This window comes from Pagrus pagrus (assembly GCF_965226575.1).
Source record: "Pagrus pagrus genome assembly, chromosome: 2".
Taxonomy (NCBI): Eukaryota; Metazoa; Chordata; class Actinopteri; order Spariformes; family Sparidae; genus Pagrus; species Pagrus pagrus.
The window spans coordinates 9936230-9957942 of NC_140186.1; the positions used below are offsets into that span (position 1 = coordinate 9936230).

A 21713-nucleotide genomic window follows, 5' to 3' on the forward strand; every position below is an offset into this window, starting at 1 on the left:
AAGCAAAAAGGGATATTATACTTCCATTGAACAAACGATGAAAAGAAGGGTAGTGTCTTCTCGCTAATGCATCGGCCATTTAACACTGTTGTGAACACTGACAAACATGATAAACCAGCTCGAGTTTAGGCCAGGTCAGGGTTTGTCAGTGTCAACAGCTGATAGGATTGAAGCTTTTGTTCCCAAGCAACGCGTTTCCCATTTGTTATCAAGTTAATTCAGTCCCTCTCCACTATGGTATTAAAGACTGTAAATACGTTGTCAACCTTCTGATAACACTGAATTTATTTATGCTGAAGAACTGGTCACATACCAAACTGCAGAAGAACAATGTGCTTTTATAAAAAGTGATCAAAACAACAGCACAAAAGGAAAATATCTGTTAACACTAGTATACGTACCTCATGAAGGCTCTTGTACAGTCTTGTTTGTCATGTCTTAAGAACAGAGGTGGACTTGGAATGATGAATTCTTGATACGGTTTTGTTTTAAGTAATCCAGAAAGCACAGTCACATTTCGTTGTAGATAAAAGGCAGTTTGTTTCAAAGTTTAATTAATGATGCACAGTAAAAATCATGTTTGAACTTGAACTGGAGCTACTTACATCACAATTTTATGTACAGTAGTATAGAAGTAACATTGCTCAGCTGTACTGTGATTACAGCTTCTACGTAGGGCTGCACAGCTGATTGAAATAATATCAAAATTGTTAATATCTCCCTTGCTTATCTTTCCTTTACAACCTTTCATTCTTCTTTTGAATACTGGTGTTTCATCTTTATAACAGAAAGTGAAACCATCCTGCCACAAAAACCTTAAAAGTCTGACATGCCACACATCAGAGTGCGTCCTCTTCACCTTCAGTGAGGATGTGTAAGCAGTGTGTGGTTTAATGGAGTGGAATAAAGTGCCACAGAGATCAAGGAGGACAAGAAAACGATCGCTTCAGTGGATGTACGGAAGGCCCCACCCTGTGTTTCATTGTCAGCATCTTGGGCAGGATGTAGACCTTTCACACCGGTGCACGAGACACAGTGGAAGTTGTTGAAGTCGTTATGAACGAACAGGAGGTGAATTCACCCGGGCATCCGAGGTGTGTGTTGGTCATTTGTCGTCGTGTGTGTATAGAAGCAGAGAGCTGTAAAGGCATGTGAATAGCTACAAATAGCTGTTTCTAGTGTGTGGCTTCAAACTGTTTTTGCAAACCTGTGTTCATTATGATGTTTTCTTTTAGATAAGCATGATTTTGGGCATAGAAAACTAAAAGGTTGACACGTGTGGTTGTAAACGATGCCTGTGGGGCCAAGGGCGTACAGTTAATGTGTTTATGTGTGTGTTCAGTGCTGGTTGCTGTAAGGGGGGTTCTTTCTCAAAGCTACGAGTGTGGTGCAAGGCTTGAATTATTCATCCTCGGCACGAGCCGGTGAATTAAAGGTAAAGTGATAGCACATAGCAGCGCCTTGCTTGGCCTGCTGCTGCATTTTTAAAGTGTGGACTGGCACTCAAATGTCAAAATGTTAACGTTGTCTTTCCCCTAAAACTGTTACCCTGGTCTCTTGGACCGGATAGAGGAAATTTGATACAGAGTTTGAATAATTCAGGTTGATTGTCTGGGATTTAATTTTCATCCAAGTGCACCTTCTCTGTTTGTATCCCACTGCTATCTTCTTTGGGCTCAAGACTTGAATGTTATGAATGATGAATTTGTTGCAACCAAGAGGAAAATATTTAATCTTGAAACTAGATCACTTTAATATTTGTTCAGTCAAGGTACTGTACATGCTTCTGCTTGTTGCATTCACTGGAATTGCTTTATCTTGAACATTAAGGAATACAAGGTAAGTGAATTCCAGCAAAAAGGTGACGGTGTACTGCAGAATCCCCGTAGGAAGAAGTGCACCGCTGTCATTTCCTGAAAAGGTCCTTTCAGAAATTGAATTTGAAACTGCTTCCTAAGCAGACTGTTGAAAGGGACTGAGATTTAGCCATCCTCTGTGTCCCTCCCTAATCAGTCCCACACCTCTCACCCACTCATTCCCTGTAAATTATTCAGAACAGACTTTTGCCTGCTTCAGAAAAGAGCATACACACAATTGATAACGGAGGATAGCTGGGGACAGTAAAATCGCTGCTAATGCACATTTCAGAAGTCCAGAAAAGTTTTAACGACTTCTAATCCACTATCACTTTAAATTGTGGACATGTTTTGCAAGAGATTAACTACATGTTTGTCGATGCAAACGGCCGCAAGTCCAAATAAAAACAGTACAGCAATTCCCCCCAAGATTTGTGGAAGAAAATGTTTTTTTTTTCCAATTTAAAAAAAATAACAAAACGTGCAATTTTTCATAATTTTCAACCATTACCATATCTGTGTACAAAAAGTTGGAAAAGCTACAGCAGAGATAAACTGATCGTCGTGACTTCTCATTGTCGGGGATAATCGAGGTTATACTCCTACGAGTGACTTGAAAGAACTGTCTTGCTCGATAACGTTCAGTCCTACCATAATTTCCTGATTTTATTTTGAAGGAGAGCCTGCATCTCACGGTCAGTTCAAAATCCTAAACCTGTCCCCATGGCTAAAGGCTCAGCTTGCACATTGGATCCACCACAAAAAGAGTTAAATCGGAGGCGTGGAAATTGGATTCTGAATGAAAGAATGACAGGGAGATGAGATGCCCACAGTTTATTTATGCATGGGGACTTAATAATTACCTTATTTAAGATTGATGGATTGTTTTTTAATAAAAACAGACGCGTGGCCTATCGGTGGTGCAATGAAAATGTTGGTTTTTTTTTTTAAAATGAAAGTAAAGTGATTTGATTATGTTTAAGTGCACATTCACATAATTTGGTGAGAACTGAGAATGTTGTGAATCATCTATTGTTCTGGCAGGGATTTGGCCAAAACAGCTTGGGTGTTACAAAGCCTTACAATGGTAAGGAAAACACTGAAAGTATGTAGCAGATGAAAGCTAAAAAGAAATGAGGGGCCCGTATGTATCTTCTTTAAACAACATCATCAAATTGTATACACTAAAGAAAAGCAAATATTCTAACTGTGAGCCAAATGGAGGCATGACCCACTGGGAATAGGTTTGTGGTAATAGCAGTCAGCTCTATTTGCCTCAGGCTCTGTGAATGTGGGTAACCAGTCATGTGTTTACTTTAACTGCACTTTTTAAAGACTCTCCTGTATGAATGTCAGCTTTGTAATGTGATGATGTTGAGCATTATAGCGCTATTAGCTTTATTAGGGGTTTTTGGCGAGGGAGGAAAAACAAAATCAACTGCTTTGTGTCCTTCATCACTTCGCTTTGAGGCAGCTCTGTGTTGTATTATAAAAGATGAGTGTGTGTTGATGTGCGGATCTGTGTCATCCTTCGAGGGGTGTGGTGAACACTTTCTCAGTCATTCATGCTTTGGAGATCCTGTTGAAAACAGGAAATATAACTTTGTCCCGCTGTCAGAGAGACAGGAAGTTGTGACTTCATTGGACCTTTTTTTGCTTTGGCCTGGTGCCCAAATGAGTTCTGTTGATGGTCAAATCTTTCTTCTTACATAATTTTGTGATGTTTTAGTATGTATGTGTATTAAAACTATATTGATTGTGTTAAGAGTGGTAGATGCCCACTCATCACAGCCCAGATTAAGCCTGTTGGAATCAACCTTACTGACAAAATCAATATTCTGGTATGTAGTCTGAAGTAGTGAGAAATGACCCACACTCTGCCTTCTCTTCAGTCACTGATGTTTGTTGCAGCCCTGCCTGAGTTTTCAGTCATTGCCCACTAGAGTGCAGCCTACTCAGAGGAAATGGTCTGTCTACAAGCTCAGTAGCATCTTCATTCATGTTGGAGGATTTGTAATTTTTGATTCTTAGTCTTTTAAGCAGAAACGGGATCGATGCACACTTTGATTTACTTCCTAACTACATCAGTGTTTTTCCTCTCACTGTGTTAACATTTGAGAGCTTCAGGATAATTGAGGACATAATTTGCAAGCCCTCTTAAATGTATCAACCACTAATTGTTATGGAGAGATTAATAGCACTGTGTTAATTAACACATTTGCCGCTTGATTAAGTCCAAGTTTGTGTTGCTCCTCGCACGGAGATTTAAACACGACAGATTAGGTGAATAATATACCTCGGTGAAGTTCTGATCACATTAATGGTTGTGTTGTTTTGTTTCGGGAGTTTATAGACTTTAAGCTCTTTGTCTATGAGACACTGATCACGGTAGTCTACCTCATTAGGGGTTTCACCAGTCTTCTTAACAAAGAGCATGCTATAGATTCACTCAACAGACAACAGATGCAGTACAATAGGCTTTATACACTGATGGGGATCATGACTTTAAAATGCTAAATCGAGGATATAAAGATGGATAAATGGTAAAAGTGGAAACTGTTTCCCACAGAATGACTGTAACTGAAAACTTCTCACTCTTTCTGTTTTTCTCTGCAGAACATGTGTAATTGTCAGTAGATGGGAGGGGGAGAGCGAAGGGGGGGAGTCCATTAGTTAATCATAGTAGTGAATGATAGTTCGTTCTCTTGGGCGTATAAAAACATAGGAAAACATTCTAAAATGGTCAACAAATATGCTTTGGCGTCCATTATTATACTTTGTTGGTACGCCCAAGTAAAGTCTGTTTGTGGGGAAACACAGAGGAAGCAATAGGCTGACGATGAAGACGGAAATGGTCTATTGAAATAGAACTATTGATGCATTTGTAGTAATGTTTTAGTATTTGCACCACAAAATTTCAACCCGAGTGCTGAAGATGTTGGCATACAACAAGCATACATGTTTAGATGATTTCTGGAAAAAAATGCATTTGTCTTGGGTAAGTAAAAACATTTCCCGGCACTAAGTGTTCACATGTGGAAAATACAAGGACAAAAGTTATGCTTACATTGGATTACCATTCAACATCAGCTTGAATAAAGTTCAAGAGCAGCTTTTTTTAGTCGACAGAATAGAGTTTATCAGAGGAGGATATTAAAAAATGTCAGGTAGCACTAGAGGTCGTCTTGCATCTCCCTGTCTTTGCAGTCTGAGCCTCTGACTGAAAACTTATTGCTCTCAGGCTTCTTACTCAACTCCACAGTAAACCATGTTAAATGTTTTATGGCTGCAAATGGCTCCATATTGAATTCTTACTCTCACTTTGCACCAGATTCGCCCTCTATTCTATCAGATTTCTCTTCAATCCAATCCAGTGGACTGTCTGTGGTGTTAACACAGACCTCTGACACACCGATACATTTACAGTGATCCCCAAATCCCTTTTTGTGTCAGCAAATATGCAGTTGATAAAAAGCCTCGATACAGAAACAAAATAGTCTTTGTTGACATTTCTCTTTCTCAGTTCAACCAGAAGGCTAATTAAAGGTTATGCAGGAGTTGGTGGGTTGATCTCGGGAGAGTTCGGCATTAAGGGATCAGCATGTGGTGTAATGATGCCACATTTCAGTCGACAATGGAAGATGAGCCAGCAGTGACACAGCTTTTTTGTCAACCGCACTGGGATCGTTTGTGGTGAGATGGGTACAGTTATCGTCATCCAGGGGATAGTTTGACCTGGTTTTTGGTTGAAGTTAAAGCTGCACTGGCTTCAGGCTGCTGTTTTGTTTTACATCAAGCATAACAATGACTGTCTGCACCTTTTTTTTTATGGCCTTTAATTTTCAAATGTCTGCTAGCAGGTACGGTATAGCTCAGAGATTTATCATCCACCTATTGCCCTTTAAACGTATAGCGAGATTGTTGTTGAAAATGAATTCAGGTTATAGACACTCATAGCACCAAGTATCCAAGTGACAGCATGAAATTGACTCTATATTGTTCTTCCTGTAACCTCATCTTTTGTTTTGTTTTGCCTGATTCGTCTCCTTGACTATAAGAAACGGCACAGATCATTAGAGCACAGTATTGATCAGTAAAGCTTTTGTTCAGTTAATGCAGTGCTGGATATTAGCTGTGTGGGCACTAGGGATGTTCCTAACAACTAATTTTCCTGATGTTTAAATGGAGGTTTAAACTCGACTAGTCAGCTAGTCAAAAGTACGAAAACAGTCGAGATCGAGTACAATTTAATGAAACCGTTTCAACAATCTTAAACTAATTAAAATATAATAAATAAAATAATATTTTAAATGTTGTAGCGGTTGGCTTTGAACATCTCACACCATGTCCTAACCGCATGCAAGTGTCTGATATGACGCCATGTAGGATGATTATGTCCACACTGAATCTGTTAAATATACACAGACCACATTCGCATGGCAGCCATTTTCCTCTGACGTCGCACTCAGTGAGGAAAGCTCAAATGCCGGACTGCTGTGTTCCAGGTTGCAAGCTTATTAGCTTCAGTAAGACAACGGCCAACGTTGCCATCCAACTACTTCCTAGCGAACATGATTGTTTGATGGTGTTACACACCACAAGGTCTCTAATGGGTTATCAAGTGTGTTGTTTTATCTTGAAAATGGCCCGGTGTCCCTCCACATTTTAGACACACAGTAACGTTTGTACTTTGTAAACAGAGAACACATGATTTATACTGTGAGTTTGAGATGTTTCCCTATTCAAAATGACAGACAATACAAGTGGAGATTGTGTGTTTGCTTCCCAGAAACTTTGAGCTTCCTGCCAATTTCCCTTTAGCCAACTGTCAGCTTATTTAGTTTTTTTGTCGTAAAAGGAGATGGTAACTGAATAATAACTCCTCTTTCAACTTCATTAATCAGCTGTTCCTCATCCATGTTGTGCATTCAACCGGAGCGACAGGACTGAAAATGGAAACATGGAGCGGGCTCCAAACGACACACTAGAAACAATGAAATCAAGCTGATTATGTTACTGACGCTCGCTTGCATTGCATGCAGCCAGGACTTGGTGCTAGCTGCAACAGTTAACTGGTGTAGTTAAAATTAGCAGCAGATGCTGTTTTTTAATATAACAGCATTTTGACTTTACTGATTACATTTCAGTGCATATAATGTCAATATCTGATTTAAATGTGTACATAAATAAATAATAAAATAATAAGTGTAATTTACTAGTATTTCCGGTGGCCACTAGCGAGGGTAGCAATGTTAAATCAACCAGCTGACTAATCGGGAACATCCCTGGTGAACACACTGCAGAATGTAGATGTTGTATAGTAATTTTTTTCACAGGACAAATAATAAGGCAGTGAAAGTCACACCATGTTATATGCCTGTCTAGCTGGCCCACTGAGTTGTGATATTCCCTATAGATGCTGGATGTAAGCCTTGTGTCATTACGTCTTCCTCTGAAAGCCTCTGCTATGGTGCAGTGATTCTCCGCTTTATGGATCAATACTGAAGCAGTGAGCTGACACAGTGAAAAGCAATATTCATAAATAATGAATAGAGCACCTTTCACCCTGGTCTGTCTTTCAGACCAAGTCCAAGAACAGAACAGTTCCGTAAACACGATGCTTATTTTTTAATCCTGTAAGACACACATTTTGTCACTGTACTGCCTTTACTGTATGTTAGCCGCTAACATACATATATACACTCTGTGACTGGACTTTTTTGTAATGCAACCCTTCGTCCTTGCTCCAGTTTGACAGTGTTACTTTTCTTTATAGATTGTGTCTGATGATGGTAGATAGCGGCCTCAGTGTTTTCTGCGTTCTGTTTCTCTCCCGATGTGCTGTTTGTTCCTGGGAGACGGCAACCTGGTGTTTCAGGAAATCTCTCTCGCAATGAATCACAGTGAGGTGTCACCTTTAGTATCACTTCTATCAACCGCGCAAAGATGTGCCAGTGAGTGAGCACGGAAAATAGCTTTAAGTGCTTTCATTATTACCCTTTCCGCCACCTTTTTATGTTGGGCGCTACCGGCAGTCGGTCACAGCTGCACACCAGAACATGATGCACTTCACCTAAATAAACGGATGGAGCAATAACAGCTCTTGTCATCTTTGCGATATCCACCTGAAAAGAGACTAATAGCAGTTGACTTCAGACTGGATCGTTATGCATCGTTTAACCCAGCCAGTATATAGAATACCAGACAGGATGGACTGCGTGGGTGGCAAGACACTTTTGTGCTCTCTGTGGATGCACAAATTATTTCTTTAAGGTGCATTTAAACATGAGGCCAGTTTTTAATGTGGCATGTTTGCATGTAAACTCAATGTTGGGCAGGGCAAACTAGGATGCAGCATATCTGCACAAAATAAAAATGCTTTGATGTGAGTGAAAATGTTGCATTTGTGATTATATTCAACAAGTAATGACATTATTTTTTGAGTCCACTTCATGAGTGTATGAAACCAGAAGAAAAAGGACACTGGTGGAGAAAAAGACAAATAACTGGATGAGATCAGTTTGATTAGAGCAGATAAATAAACACACATAAACACAAGGTCGCTGAGGGGGAAATGGTTCATTTAGTAATGGCAGTTTTTTTCCCTTTTATTTGCTGTGAGCTTGGCTGATTCACAAGTTGCACATGAGTGGTGGAGGGTTAGGAGCTGCACATAGATGGGATGGATCCCAATAGCGGGGAGATGATGGCAAACAGCACTTGGCTGGTATAAATGGAGGTTCCACCATTCGTCTGCATTTCTTCAGCTTAAAGAAAACCATTCAATGTCGGCCATGTGGTACACAGAAACCCACCTCGCAGAAATCTAAAGAGGTAAATGATGAGGGAGAAAAGATGAGGCGACCTGTTGCTCTTGCTGCCAACTTTCCGTTTCCTGCTTGTAAGGTCACTTCTCATTATTTAGAATTAGATGACCTGATACTTAAAATATTACCACAAATAGATCCTGCAAATAACCAGAAATCGCAAAAGAAGTGTTTAAACGAAGTTTCCCAAAATCAAAGATTAGATCTTTGAATAGTTTGTGTTATCATGTCAACAGTCCAAAATGTTTTTGTTTCCAAGATGAAGGTTTTCAAACTGTGAGGCGAATTTGCGTCAAACATTGGCGTCCTTCTTGGAGTCATGTCTCAGTCGAGTCTTTATACACAGACATGATTTACACCTCCTGTAGATATGTTATCTCCAGTGTGAATAAACATCCAGAAATGGATTAGATATATTCAAAAAAAAGAAGGCGCTCTCTGTATACCTCCAGGATCTGCCTGATCACATTTTTAAAGTTTTCTTCAATATCAAAGTAATCCAGTGATTGCATTGGATCATTATCTGACATTTTCGCTTTTTGCAGCCTTCGGTGCGTTATTTTAGTCTGCATAGCCTTGACCATTTTTCATTGTCTTCATTGCACTCAATAATAGCAATGTGATGATATTGAATAGTCACTTAAAACTATTATATGTGTGCTATTAATAGCAAGCTGCCGTTCCTTTAACAGAGGGACCACTCTCAGTTTTTTTTGACAAGCTATCTTTGCTTTGCCAAAATGACTGCCCCTCCCACTCGCTCCCTCTCCCTCCCAAGGCCTCACAGATTCATCAGCTCTGGTAACTATTATCCACTGTGCTGAATAATGTTCATATTGTCCCTGCGCGTCACTAGACTCATCAGGTCAAACATCTGTGACGAGGTGAACGGTGAAACTGGGGCAGATGTTGACACACAAAGGGATGAGAAATTAGGCACTTGTATGCAGATGTTTGAACTGGAAATAACCACAGACATGCAGGCTTTATAAATCAGATGATATTGTGCTCTGTCCAGTCGCTCTAATAAAAGCGTAATAACTGTAAATTTCTATGATGGATCTTAAGAACGGCAGGCTTCAGTGTTTATATTCAGTTTCTCTTGATCAGTGAGAGAAATTGTCTTTTTTTACTTCACTGGTTATTACAGCAGTAATCAGCAGCATCTTGGCCGCAGTGACAGATTATTACCATAATAATCCTGTCTGCTCTGTTATTGTCTCCTAAATGCTTACACTGGACCCCTCCCCCACCGCATCCAGACTGTATCCTGCTTATCAGTCCTTCTGGTGCATGCAGAGTGGCTTGGATTTCTTACAGTATTTTATCCTCTGCTTCCTCAATTAATGGAACAACCAGGAGCTCCAGTGTCATATGAGGGAAGCACTTTTATCGGCAAGTTGGAGGAGCTCAGTCTGAGTGGTTTACCGCTGGAGCTGGCTGTGTTGGTGGTGGGGGGGTGTACAGTGGTGGCAGCAGCATTGACGGGGATAGCATCCTCATTGCACAGCAGCCGAAGGCAGTGGAGGGAGTGGAAAGAAACGGCTGGAAACTGTGGGAGACAAAAGGGAGTAGTGGCAGGCGTTGCATCCTGAGTGTTATTTGTAATATCAGAAGAAGGTGTTTTGTGGACGGGAGTGAATTTTGCAAACAGGGGGAGCTACAGCAGGAGGCGTGTGCTGCTCAGAGATAGAAGTACAGCATAGGGAGTGGAGTAAGTGGGAAGCAATCACGAGGGAAATGGAGCGACAAACTGTACTTCCCAACTCAAGTGTCCTCGCTGTGGATTAAGGTGAGCGTCGGCATCTGAATTTTGTTGACAGTAGATGAAACCAACCTGATCTCAGTGACGGAGTACCTGTGGATCAGCACCATGTGGAATACATTACAGAAAAGGCATCAGCTGTGAGGACATCTCAGGGATTTCAGCAAGGACCAGGAAGTAGCTGCAGCTTTTTAGTGCAGCTTGTCTTTTTTTTTTTTCTTCTTCACACGTCTTCTAAACCCAGAACAGTCGGGCTACTAATGAGCAAGTCGATGTGTGGCTGTGGCTGCAGCATCATCTCCTCTCTAATGAAGAGACTGGGCCGCACAGCGTGCTGCTCAGATCTCTTCACCAGCCATACTTCAGAGCAGCTGCAGCGACTGGCCACTGGCTGCCCACCTCAACCAAAGGTAACAATGCGACAGCGGCCAGTGACACAGCCACATCTGTGCCTACATTCCCCCTGATCAGCCAACTGTGTGCTCTTTATGGCTTATCACCCGTGTGCAATGCAGGAAACATATGGGGCCTGATTGCAGAAAGCACCGCGTGTGAAGTACAGCTTCCTTGTTTATCTGCTTTGCTTGTCCAAAACGATTTCTCAGGTATGAGAGCTGCACTACCAGGGAGAGCAGCGCAGTAATTGATTCTTTAATAGAACCAGGTGATTTAATGGCTGTCTCGCTGCCTTGACAACAGTGGTCTTGCTTTCAGCTCGCAGAGTCATTTAAATGGATGCCTTCAGACGGTCTGTGGTTTACAGTGATTGCTGCCCCTCATCAGCTGGAGAAAAAGCTTCTCCTAATGGAACAAATAAAAGCCAAACAAGATTGTGTGTGTGTGCGTCTAAGTGCTTGTGTGCACGTGCCAGTGTGTGTGTGAATGAGAGTGTGATTTTGCTCTCACACAGGCTTCTGTCTCATGGCTGTAGCTTCTAGGGTTCCCTCTGTTTCATGGTGCGTTATGCACATGACTGTCTCGGTAGTTGGCCGGCACTGACTCAGATTTTAAGTCCCTTCCGGAGACTTTCTGGCATTTGGCCATTCTCACAGTAGAGGAGATTGATTCTCTGAGTTTCTAAGAAGATTTATGCTCTCATGAGTAATGATAGAAATCCACAAAGGAAAATGTTGTGGTATTATTGGGCTGTTGCATGGCAACAATTCAAATGAAAAAAAAAAGAGAAAAAAAAGATAAGTGACAGTTTTAGAGGAGGCGTAGAGCTTATAGACAAAACCTTAATGTCACTTTTTTGTTAAAGAGAATTCATTGTTTTCCTGAGAAAGCATTGTCACAGTATAAAGCACTTAGCTGTGAAATGAATGTGGAACAATGTTGTCCCTCTGTCGAGCAGCTCAGCGATTGAGGTTTCACTTTCTTCCTCTGAGACATCACAGGGCACCAGCTCTAAATAGAGCCATCGATTGATAGCTTCTGCATTGAACTGGAGACACAAAGCTTTCAGCAAACGCAGTGTATTTATAGGATTTTCTAGACTTTGTAGGAATCCTGGAAATGGTTTCAAAGCTGAAAGACTTTATAATACAAAAGGTCAAAAACCTCATAAACTCTTTAAAGGGTAAGTTCACCCAAAAATAAAGGTTCACCTGTTATCTACTCACCCACATGCCGACTGAAAGTCAGGTGAAGTTTCCAAGTCCACAAAACATTTTAGCCGAACAGTGCTGCAGCATTCTCCTTAACAACTGGAGTAGACGGGGACTTGCTTTAAAGCATAAACAAACATCCAGGAAAAATAAAAGAACAGGCTCCATACAGCTTGTCCAGTGGAGTACAAATCTCTGGGTGCCACAAGATTCCCAAATGATTTAAAAAGACAACGTTTAGATCGGGTGTGCGCTAATACTTTCTAGCCTAGCAGCTACAGTGAAGATGTCTGCTTTAGAAAGAGTGTAAATAACGTCTTTTCAAATCAATTTGGGATGTCTGGGCTTCCGGAAAGTTGAATTATGTCGCACAAGCTGTAATTGAGCCATCTTATGTTTATTAGGGCCCGAGCAGGAAACCTGCGAGGTCCCTATTGTAATTGTAATGATTATTATTATTATTATTTTCCTTTGTCCCAAATGATCGCATTTTTCACTGCCTGAACATGGACGAAAACGCGATTTTATTTGGTAAATACATCAGGCCTCGCGAAAAATTTTATAATCTGTTGTCATTGTGAATTTTCGCCACTAGGTGGCGCTATTATCAAGGAAAGTGCGTTTTGGCTAATAACTCCCACGTACTTTGTCGCATATTCAAAAAACTTATATCCACGCGTTCAGTGAATTCTGCTGAATCTCCTGATATAGGCCACGCCCACATCCGCCTACCGTTTTTTTTCGCTAGCTCGCAAAATGTCGCAAACCTACTTTTTCTAACTCCTCCCAGGGAATTCAACCGATTTGCACGAAACTTTGCACACAGCATCTGTGGACCCTCCTGACAAAAAGTTATTAAAAGAATTTTGATATTCCAAAGAATACTCAAGTTATTAAATAACAATTTCCTGCAGATTTCGGTCAAAACAGGAAGTGTTGCATATCTCCAAATTGGTTTGTCCGAATGACATGAAACTCAGGATAATACTTCCCCATGAGCCCCTAAGGCTCTGTGCCAAATTTTGGCCGACCACCACTAGGTGGCGCTCTTTAAATTGAAGTAATTTATATCTCCACATCCGTTTGTCTGATTGACATGAAACTTGGTACACTTATTGCAAATGCCCTCCTGAGGATGGCTGACGAAGGTCTTACCGCTCCGACACTAGGTGGCGCTCTGGCGGCAGTTTCATTTTCTTTTTGGCACAGTGCCCACACCATAATACTTATCGATATGAAATTCATTGGGGTGGTACACACTGGCCCCTGTAACTCACACACCAAAAATTACCACTAGGTGGCGCTGTTATCAAGACAAAACCGTTTTTCCCTTGACTGCCTTCACTTTTCATTACTCAACGGAAGTTGATGCATGAACAAGCCCCGACGGCAGCATGCCCCGACACGCGTGGACTGCGAGGGCCCGTACATCACTGCTCGCAGTTTTAATTTTCAATTGTTTTTTTGTTTTTTTTTACATTTTAAAACAAGTCCCCATCTACTTCAGCTGTTTAGGAGAATGCTGCAACACTGTTTTGCTGTGAAGGTCCAGAAATGTTTTGTGGACTCGAAACAAAACTGACTTTCCATCAGCACGAGGGTGAGAAGATAACGACTGAATTTTTATTCTAGGGTAAACTTATCCTTTAAAGTTTTTGTGTCATATGTTTAATTTATTCAGGAGACAGAAGTATGAGTTGGCTTCAGAACATGTGGAACTATTGGATTGTTCAGTCCTTCCTGATTTCCCGCTGTTAATATCTTAAGTACAGCCACCATACATCCGCTCCTCAATCTATATCTGTTACTATGTGCTTTGTGAACAGCCAATATTTTCTTCACTCTCTCCCACTATTCTATTAAGGTCACATTGGTGTGATTTATTACCGCCATTTGGGGGGGTTTTCAGCTCAGTCCTCTAATTTTCCTTTCCTTATTCTCAACAGGGTTTATGTGCTAGCTTGAAACGATTGGGCCTCTTTTAAGTCTGGTTTCCCATTTTTCAAAGGTGGAAATCATTGTCACACTCAAGGCCCCCCCCCAGGATCTCAGTTTTTGCAATCCATTATCAAACACAGAATCTCCTCATAAGCACATTAATCATGGGCTTGAATAATTTGAACGATTACTTTTATAGATAACCTTCTTCTTAGAGCTCCAACTGCCAAATCAGACATCCTCGATTCACAAACAAGCTATGTCATTTGAAGATGGTGTGATTATCTTGGCCAAAATAATTTCAGTGTCCAATATTGCTCCAGTTACTGGAACAGGAAGAGAATCATAATTTAATGACAGAAACCCCTCTTTCTGGAAACAGCGGTGGTGACAGATGTTACATAAAGTTTATTCTTTTGTTTACACTTGCGCTCTCATAAACTTTTGATCAAACTATCTTTAATGGGAGCGACAGTTTTGTGGCGTTTCTCTAAAGCTTCAAAATATTGCTTTCTCAACCAAGTTAACTAAAATGGTTATTTACTGGCAGCCAATTTAAGGCAGGGAAATCACATGATTGATGGGACATGATAAAGGGAGTCCTGCCAGCTGTAAAGGCTTTGCAGTGGCAGAAATGAGCACTTCTGTTCTGCAGCGTGACCAGCACTGGATGTTTTTGGATGGCTGCCTCTCCCTTTTGATCCACTTAGATCTCCCTTTAGATTTGTAATTTTCTCTTTTCTCTTATTTTCATTTATTTTCATTTTGTAGTGTCCAAGTCTGTATTAAAGTGAGTTGCCTTGATTCTTTTGTGAAGGACTTTATGACATTCTGCTCTTGAAAGGCGCTACATAAAAAAAGTTACTTAGGGTAAAAAATCTGGTAGGAATATAGTGACCAATAGTCATTTGTTTTCATAATCATGTGACTTGTGTTTTTCGTTTTGTTAGCTTGGATGTCAGCCGTGGGTGGGGCAGGCGAGCTGCTGCTCTAATGCTGTCCATACAAATTTAATGCAAACCTGTTGCCCACCGTCACAGTATTTAGAAAACACTAAATCCACCCTGGAGAAGCACACTCTTACTAAAGTGCCTCATGTTGACTCTGCACAAGGCTGAAGTAATGTCTGTTGTTCCACAGCTGTGGCTTTATCTGTGAAGTGCCAACTTGGCACAACCTACTGAGGAACCACCCCGCCCAATCAGGGACTATCTGGATGTACGTTGCACTGCCAGAGTGCTCGGCACACATTATCACGTCTGGTATATACATCTTATTCTAAGAAAAGGGAAAATGTTTTGGCCACAAGTATTTATAATAACATGATTAGGGGCACAATTAAAGACAGTTTGTTAAAGTTGGCAGCCCACAGACTATTTAGCCAAGAAGGCTTAGACCAACAGGATAAGCTTTTATTTATTTAAGTTGCACAAAAACTTTAAAAGAAACTTTGTTGTTGTTTTGAGGTTATGTTTTCACCCATGTGCGTTTGTTGGTTGGTTGGTTGGTTGGTTGGTTGGTTGGTTGGTTTGTCAGAAGGATCACACAAAAACTTCTGAATGGATTTCCACAAAGCGTGAATGGAGGATGGTTCTCAGCCCAGAATAGTCCCCATTGACTTTTGGATTGGATCCAGATAAAGAGACGGATCCAGGAATTCTGTCTCACCAACTTCAACATTGCAAGATTTTTGACATTTTCATTAATTTTCTCAGAGAATAATGCACAATTATTGATTTAAAAAAAATATGTATTCAGGTATCTATGAGTAAATGCAAAAGAGGACTGTTGAGCCTTGGCACAGGTATTCGCTATGCTGAGTGCCATGCTAGTTGAAGCTGTGTTAACTGGTTTTTACTTTTTGCGACTTGGGCTTGCGGAATAAAACGTACAAACAAACATGACATATTAGCTGTTAACACATCCACAAGACACAGAACAACATTTGCTTTCATTTGGAGTTTGTTTCTTTGGGCCAACAAGCAATTGTTAGTCCAATATTCTTTCACTTTTTATCTGTTTTGGTCTCCACCAACTCCTGAGGGAAATATTTTTCTGTGTATTTGCTGTGTATGTTTAGTTTGTGGGCTGAAAGAGCAAAACAATGAGCTGAAAGAAGCTAAAGTACTACATAAAGCTGAGGGGAACCACTGGTTAGTGATAATTCTCAATTTCTTTGTTACGAGACCCTTTTCACATTATACTTGTTTGATATAAAATGATGATTAGAGCCATTTTAATTATCTATTTTAAATAGCAACCCAGCAAACAAAGTAAGAGGGTTAATTATTAAAACAACAGACCCAAAACCAAGCACTTTTCTATGTGATTATATCCCCATAAGAGGCTCTCTGTTTCTGAGCACCTGTGTCACCCCTTTGTTTCAGGAGAAACAAATTCACACCTGCCCCTGCCCGGCTTCTCAAAGCTATTTCCGTCCACTTCATAGCTCTTGCAGGACTAAGAATAGAGTCTGATGAATGAAACTTGTGTACGCAGCCCTAAATGTGCCAAGTGTTGCTGCAATTTCATCTTTCTATGCATTAGCCGCCTCAAAACACCAATTCAATCACTCGGTAAGCATTATCAGAAGAGTAGTCATCATAATTGTACAAGCTGCTATTCTGAAACCGTTTTGTGCCATTTAATGGGATGGCATTGAGGATCTGTCCAATCGAAAACCTTTTGTAAAGCTGTTTTTTCGGCTATAATAGGACAAGATCTTGGCCGATAAATGAATCAAATCTCGCTTACATTTATCCCGTTTCATCAGCAACACGTTTTTTTTATTGTTCCTCAATCTCTGTCATCCTGTTTGCGCTGCTCACAATTGTTTGAACAACAGCAACAACAAACAACTTTCATGCTGTGTTTAGGAAACTAATTGCGGAACCTCGGGCCGTTCCGGTAAAAGGCAGGGACAACTTTAGCTATTCATAGCCTTCCTCTTCTGAGCTCACAGCAATGAACTGGCAGTCCCGAGGGGGGCTGTGCAATCTGAGATAGGTCTAATGCTTCCCACCACTGCACCGGGACCATACAGCCAAGACAGGGAGAAGCCTTACACAGGGACTGGCGACTTTTCCTTCAAGGTCAAAGCAATTGGTTTTCACTGAGACAGATGTGAGCCTCCCAAATATATTTTCTCATCTCGTATGTAGTTCATTGAGGAGATTTGGAACTGCAGTCTGCATAGCTGATCCTTAATTTGTCACAGTTATGATTAGCTCGAGGCCTCATGCGGGCGTTTTAAAGGCCCATTGGCACCTTTTAGAGATACATTAGCTAAGATTATGTTCAGTTCAGCAGACTAGATAGATTTCTCCTCCGTTATGTGTGTGTGTGTGTGACCAGTAGTGAATCTCTGACCTCATGTGCCAGAAAGTGATCCTAGCAACTATAAATGAAGAGGATGAAAGCTTAACACTAGAAAGAATTGATAACTGATACTACAAGTATCCGTGTAATATTTTGCTCCTTTGTTTTCTTCACAATAAAACAGCTGTTCGGAAGAACCATTTTATGTGTATTGTGGACTACTTTGTTAAATTTATAGCGATCATACTGGCTTAAATCTCAGTGCAGAGAGTTATGTGACAGGAGGGAAGTGTGTGTTCAACTGTAATGATGTTTTAAAAGCCTTGTGATACACAGAGGTTGATATACTTTATACGACTTGTAGAGTATCGGTTATGTATTTTGTCTTGCAGAACTTCGATGCCACAGTAGGTTCCTCCACTCTAGTGCCCATTTACATGCAACCTGTCTTACATCTTCATATTTATTGATGCTACAAAAGCCTCAAGGATGGAACTGCTTTGCATGCTACCTACTCAACCCACTACCACTTGGTCAAAACAAATCCATGACTCACACATCCTACTTACCTGTATTTATGTAAGCCTTTCTTGCCACTTAAATGTTTAGACCGTGAAATAAAAATTGTGCATTAATTTTATTTGAATTCTTTAAGTTGCGCATTTATAAGTGTGTCCTCGTGTTAGGATTGATTGATTTAGATGTTATCAAAGACCAAATAAAGGAGGATACAATGACTGTGAAGTGTTTTCACCCCACTTTTTTAAAGGTTTCACAGCAATGAAACATAGTGGTTATAACTAGGTTATTTTTACTTTGATTAACTTATAAGACTCACTGGACTTCCGACACTGTGCTGCAGAAAAACGTGTAGTAATACTTGCTCCATCTTTTTAAATGTGGACCGTTTTTGGGTGGGATGTGCCATTAGTCTCTGTAGCAGAGTGTATGAAAAAGGAGGACAGTTGTAAACGCTGGCTTGCTCTGTTGACAGCTTTGAAACAAAGAGACTGATTGGACCTCAGACGCAACAATTTAGTCAATTTAGTGACATTGTGTGATTTTGTTACAGGATTGGGAGTGGCAGCGACAGTGGCTACTAAGATTTCATTTCCTGTTTGGCAGCTTTGCCAGATGTCTGAAAGAGTTAAGTCAGTTATTTTTATATAGTCCCATAACACAAATCTGCCTCAGAGAATACAGACGAGAATACCCCAAAAAAAATTCTGCAATACACATAATACTGTAATACCATTTGATTTTTCAACCTGTGCTGTGATCCTTTAGAGTTGGAGAGATATCTAGAATTTGTCTGTGAATGTGACTGCAGATTTTTGGGGATGTAGGTTAATGAATTATAAGACGATGTAATGAATCACTGCCCCCAGTAGAACAACCTGTTGATTTTTTAATTAGCTACTAGAATCAGAGAAAAATTCATTAAGAGTCTGGATTATAGCGCAGGAAAACGACATGAGAAACACTCAGACACGAGGCATGAAGCTATGACTTTTACAGGGTACTTTATGTGGGAGCCCTTTGGTTGTTTCTAATGACATTCATTTTTAACGGGCAAGTTGCAATGTGGTCACACAAATGCTAAACACAGATGATGTCAGTAAGTGTCTTGGGTAGTCTAATAGCCTGTAATCATTCAAGTAGCCCAGTCCACAATTACTCCAAGTCTTTTTCTTGGTGCAATTTTAACAACACATCTTCATCATTTTTACAATCAGTTTCATAAGATTCAGACAAGCCTGAAGGGAAAAAAATGTGTACGAGCGTCTACATTTACAGTTAAGAGTTTATGTGTACAGGTGCTGTTAGAGCATCATGTGACCGCAGCCGAAGTGTCCAAATTGGTATCTGTTGAGAAAACGGTAGAATTGGGGCGGCTTTGGCTCAGGAGGTACAGCGGGTCCTCTGGAAATCAGAAGGTCGCTGGTTCAAATCCAGGCTCCCCCCTAGCTGCATGTTGATCTGTCCTTGAGCAAGATACTGAACACCAAATTGCTCCTGATGAGCAGTTGGCACCTTGCATGGCAGCCTCCACCATCTGTGTATGACTGGGTGAATCTGACAAGTGTTGTAAAGTGCTTTGAGCGGTCAGTAGACTGGAAAAGCGATATAGAAATGCAAAGTCCATTTATCATTCCATCCACAGAATTGCTGCATCAGTAGCATTAAAATCAACAGTGGGGTCGAATCATCTCAACTAGTTTCGTCAACTACATTGTAATAGGTTACAGCATCACGTATGCCGTCAGGTGCCTGTATGCACAAGGACATATGGACTGAAAAGAACTTCCGCTCAAGAGACTTGATGCTTTGATGGTGACAGATTAGCACTGTTGCTTCAGTTGGATCCTCGTCTGCACTGCTGCCTTTGTGACACAGAGTCCGAGGGAGAAGCTGTCTCATTGTAGATAAAGCTCTGGGTGCCTATCTTTCAGTTCTACATAGTATTTGAGCAATTTCAGAAGCAAGCTACGTGACTTCTCTGTTTATTCAGCAAGGTCGCCTTCAAACTGGTGAATGTACAGCAGCACCGCAGATGCACAACATGCCTTTCATTTTTCCGAAGGTTGCAGACTACACTACAAGTCTTAATGACATTGGACTTGCTTCTGGTACATTTAAGCCATGTTTTGCTGTTGTATTTGACAGATTGGACTGTTTATTGGCTATGTTGGAAGCTGGAACACTAGTAGCTCTCAAGGCTTTTCTGCCCATCCAACGCTGTGTGATCTGCAGCCAAACACAATCACTCCCACCTTTTTTCCTTGTCTGCTGCTGAGCAGCAATAATGTCTCCAAGAGTGAACGTTTAATTATTTTAATTCAGAGGCAAGAATAGAACATGAAGACAGACATCACACTGTCTGTTTGAGGATATAAGCATGCGTTTGTTTGTATGGAATAATACCCAATAAGAGTCTTTTTTTTCTCTTTAGCAGTTCTTTGTTTTTCGCCACAGAAACACAAGCTGAGAAGAAGAAAACAATCAACATATGTTGATCATCTGTGTCCTTGTCTCTTTCTGTGCATCTCTTTGCAGAATGCCAAGCCCTTCTCCTCCTCAGACAGCCTAGCGAAGGTCCAGGAGGTAGCAAGCTGGCTTTTGGAAATGAACCAGGATCTGCTGTCGGGGGGCAGCAGCAGCAGGCGGAGTCGAGGGCCGGGGGGTCCGGCAGTGCGAGGTAACGCCTCCTCCACCGCCCGGGCACCTCAGCAGGCGGCAGAGGAGGGTGATGAGGATGAGCACATGAACCGGGTAGTAGAGGAGGAAGGGCAGCTGCAGCAAAGGGTAAGGCCAGCTGATTTCAAAACATGATGTGACTTAAGTGTAAACTTATAGATTTTAGCTCAGGTGTGAGGATTTATAGGTCAAATCTAATCATGTAACTGTGAAAATTTGCTTTAAACCTGCACTCTGGTAATCAAGGGTGAACTTTTATGCAAGAATACTGTGAGTTTTTCTTCAGACCTTTCCTCTGAGGCATTGTATTAATTTGTGTGGCTCTTCACAGCCTGAGGCGTCGCAGGTTGACGGCGAGAGAGAACCACCTTGGGCGGCAAGCGAGTCGGGAGCCAGCAACGGCCCTCGGGGAGACGAGGAAGTGGAAGAAGACGAAGAGGGCCCTCCCAACGAAGTGAACGGAGGCGAGAAAGGAGCTCGATGGATGTGGGGGGCAGAGCAGAGGCGGCTGCGAGGCCAGCCGCTGGGCGAGGAGGACGAGGAGGAGGAGGAAGAGGAGGAGAACAACAACAGCAGCAGTCAACAAGAGGAGGAGGACACGGAGGAGAGGACAGAGGGAGGGGAGGAGCCGGGAAGGGAGGAAGAGGAGAGGGAAGAGGGCGAGGAGGAAGAGGAGGAGGATGAGGACGAGGAGGAGATGGACCAAGACAGCGATGAGTTTGAACATTCTGCGGAGAGTGGGAGGGAGGAGGAAGAGGAGGAGGAAGGAGAAGGGGAGGAAGGGCTGCGGTCTCCCTCTCTCAGGAACAATGTGTCTGCCCCCAATAACAACCTGGACTCGGGTTGTACACACCAAAGCTCTTCCAACAAGAAGGTAAGCACACGTTTGTTGAACAGTTTACATTGGAACAATTGTACTTTACTGAAGAAATAGTCCCTGTGTAGACAGTTCACAGTGAGATCTGTGAAGCTTCCAGATGTAACAGAACAGCTTCTGAAAGAGGATTTGCTGTTTTTTTAAATGTCAGTTCAAAAATATGTGCACCACAAACACAATTCCCTTCACCTCCATTGTATTAGACTGAAGGCAGGTATCTCGGAGACCCATACCTCAAAACCTGGGCAGATAAAACATAAATCAGGTGGAGAGCTGGATATGGCTAGAGTTAAATGAGCGAATATGTAATTTGGGTGAACTGTCCCT

The 21713-nt window shown here is 41.4% G+C and overlaps 1 protein-coding gene across 1 annotated transcript in view; it reads left to right on the forward strand.

The window, feature by feature from the left end:
- The window catches only part of fbxw7 (F-box and WD repeat domain containing 7), a 122890-nt gene that overhangs the window by 18976 nt on the left and 82201 nt on the right, over positions 1-21713 (forward strand). The window contains exons 4-5 of the mRNA XM_084341071.1: positions 20369-20617; positions 20841-21383. Coding sequence (XP_084197197.1) covers positions 20438-20617; positions 20841-21383 — 723 coding nt within the window. The 5' untranslated portion in view covers positions 20369-20437. The remainder of the gene's footprint in view (positions 1-20368; positions 20618-20840; positions 21384-21713) is intronic.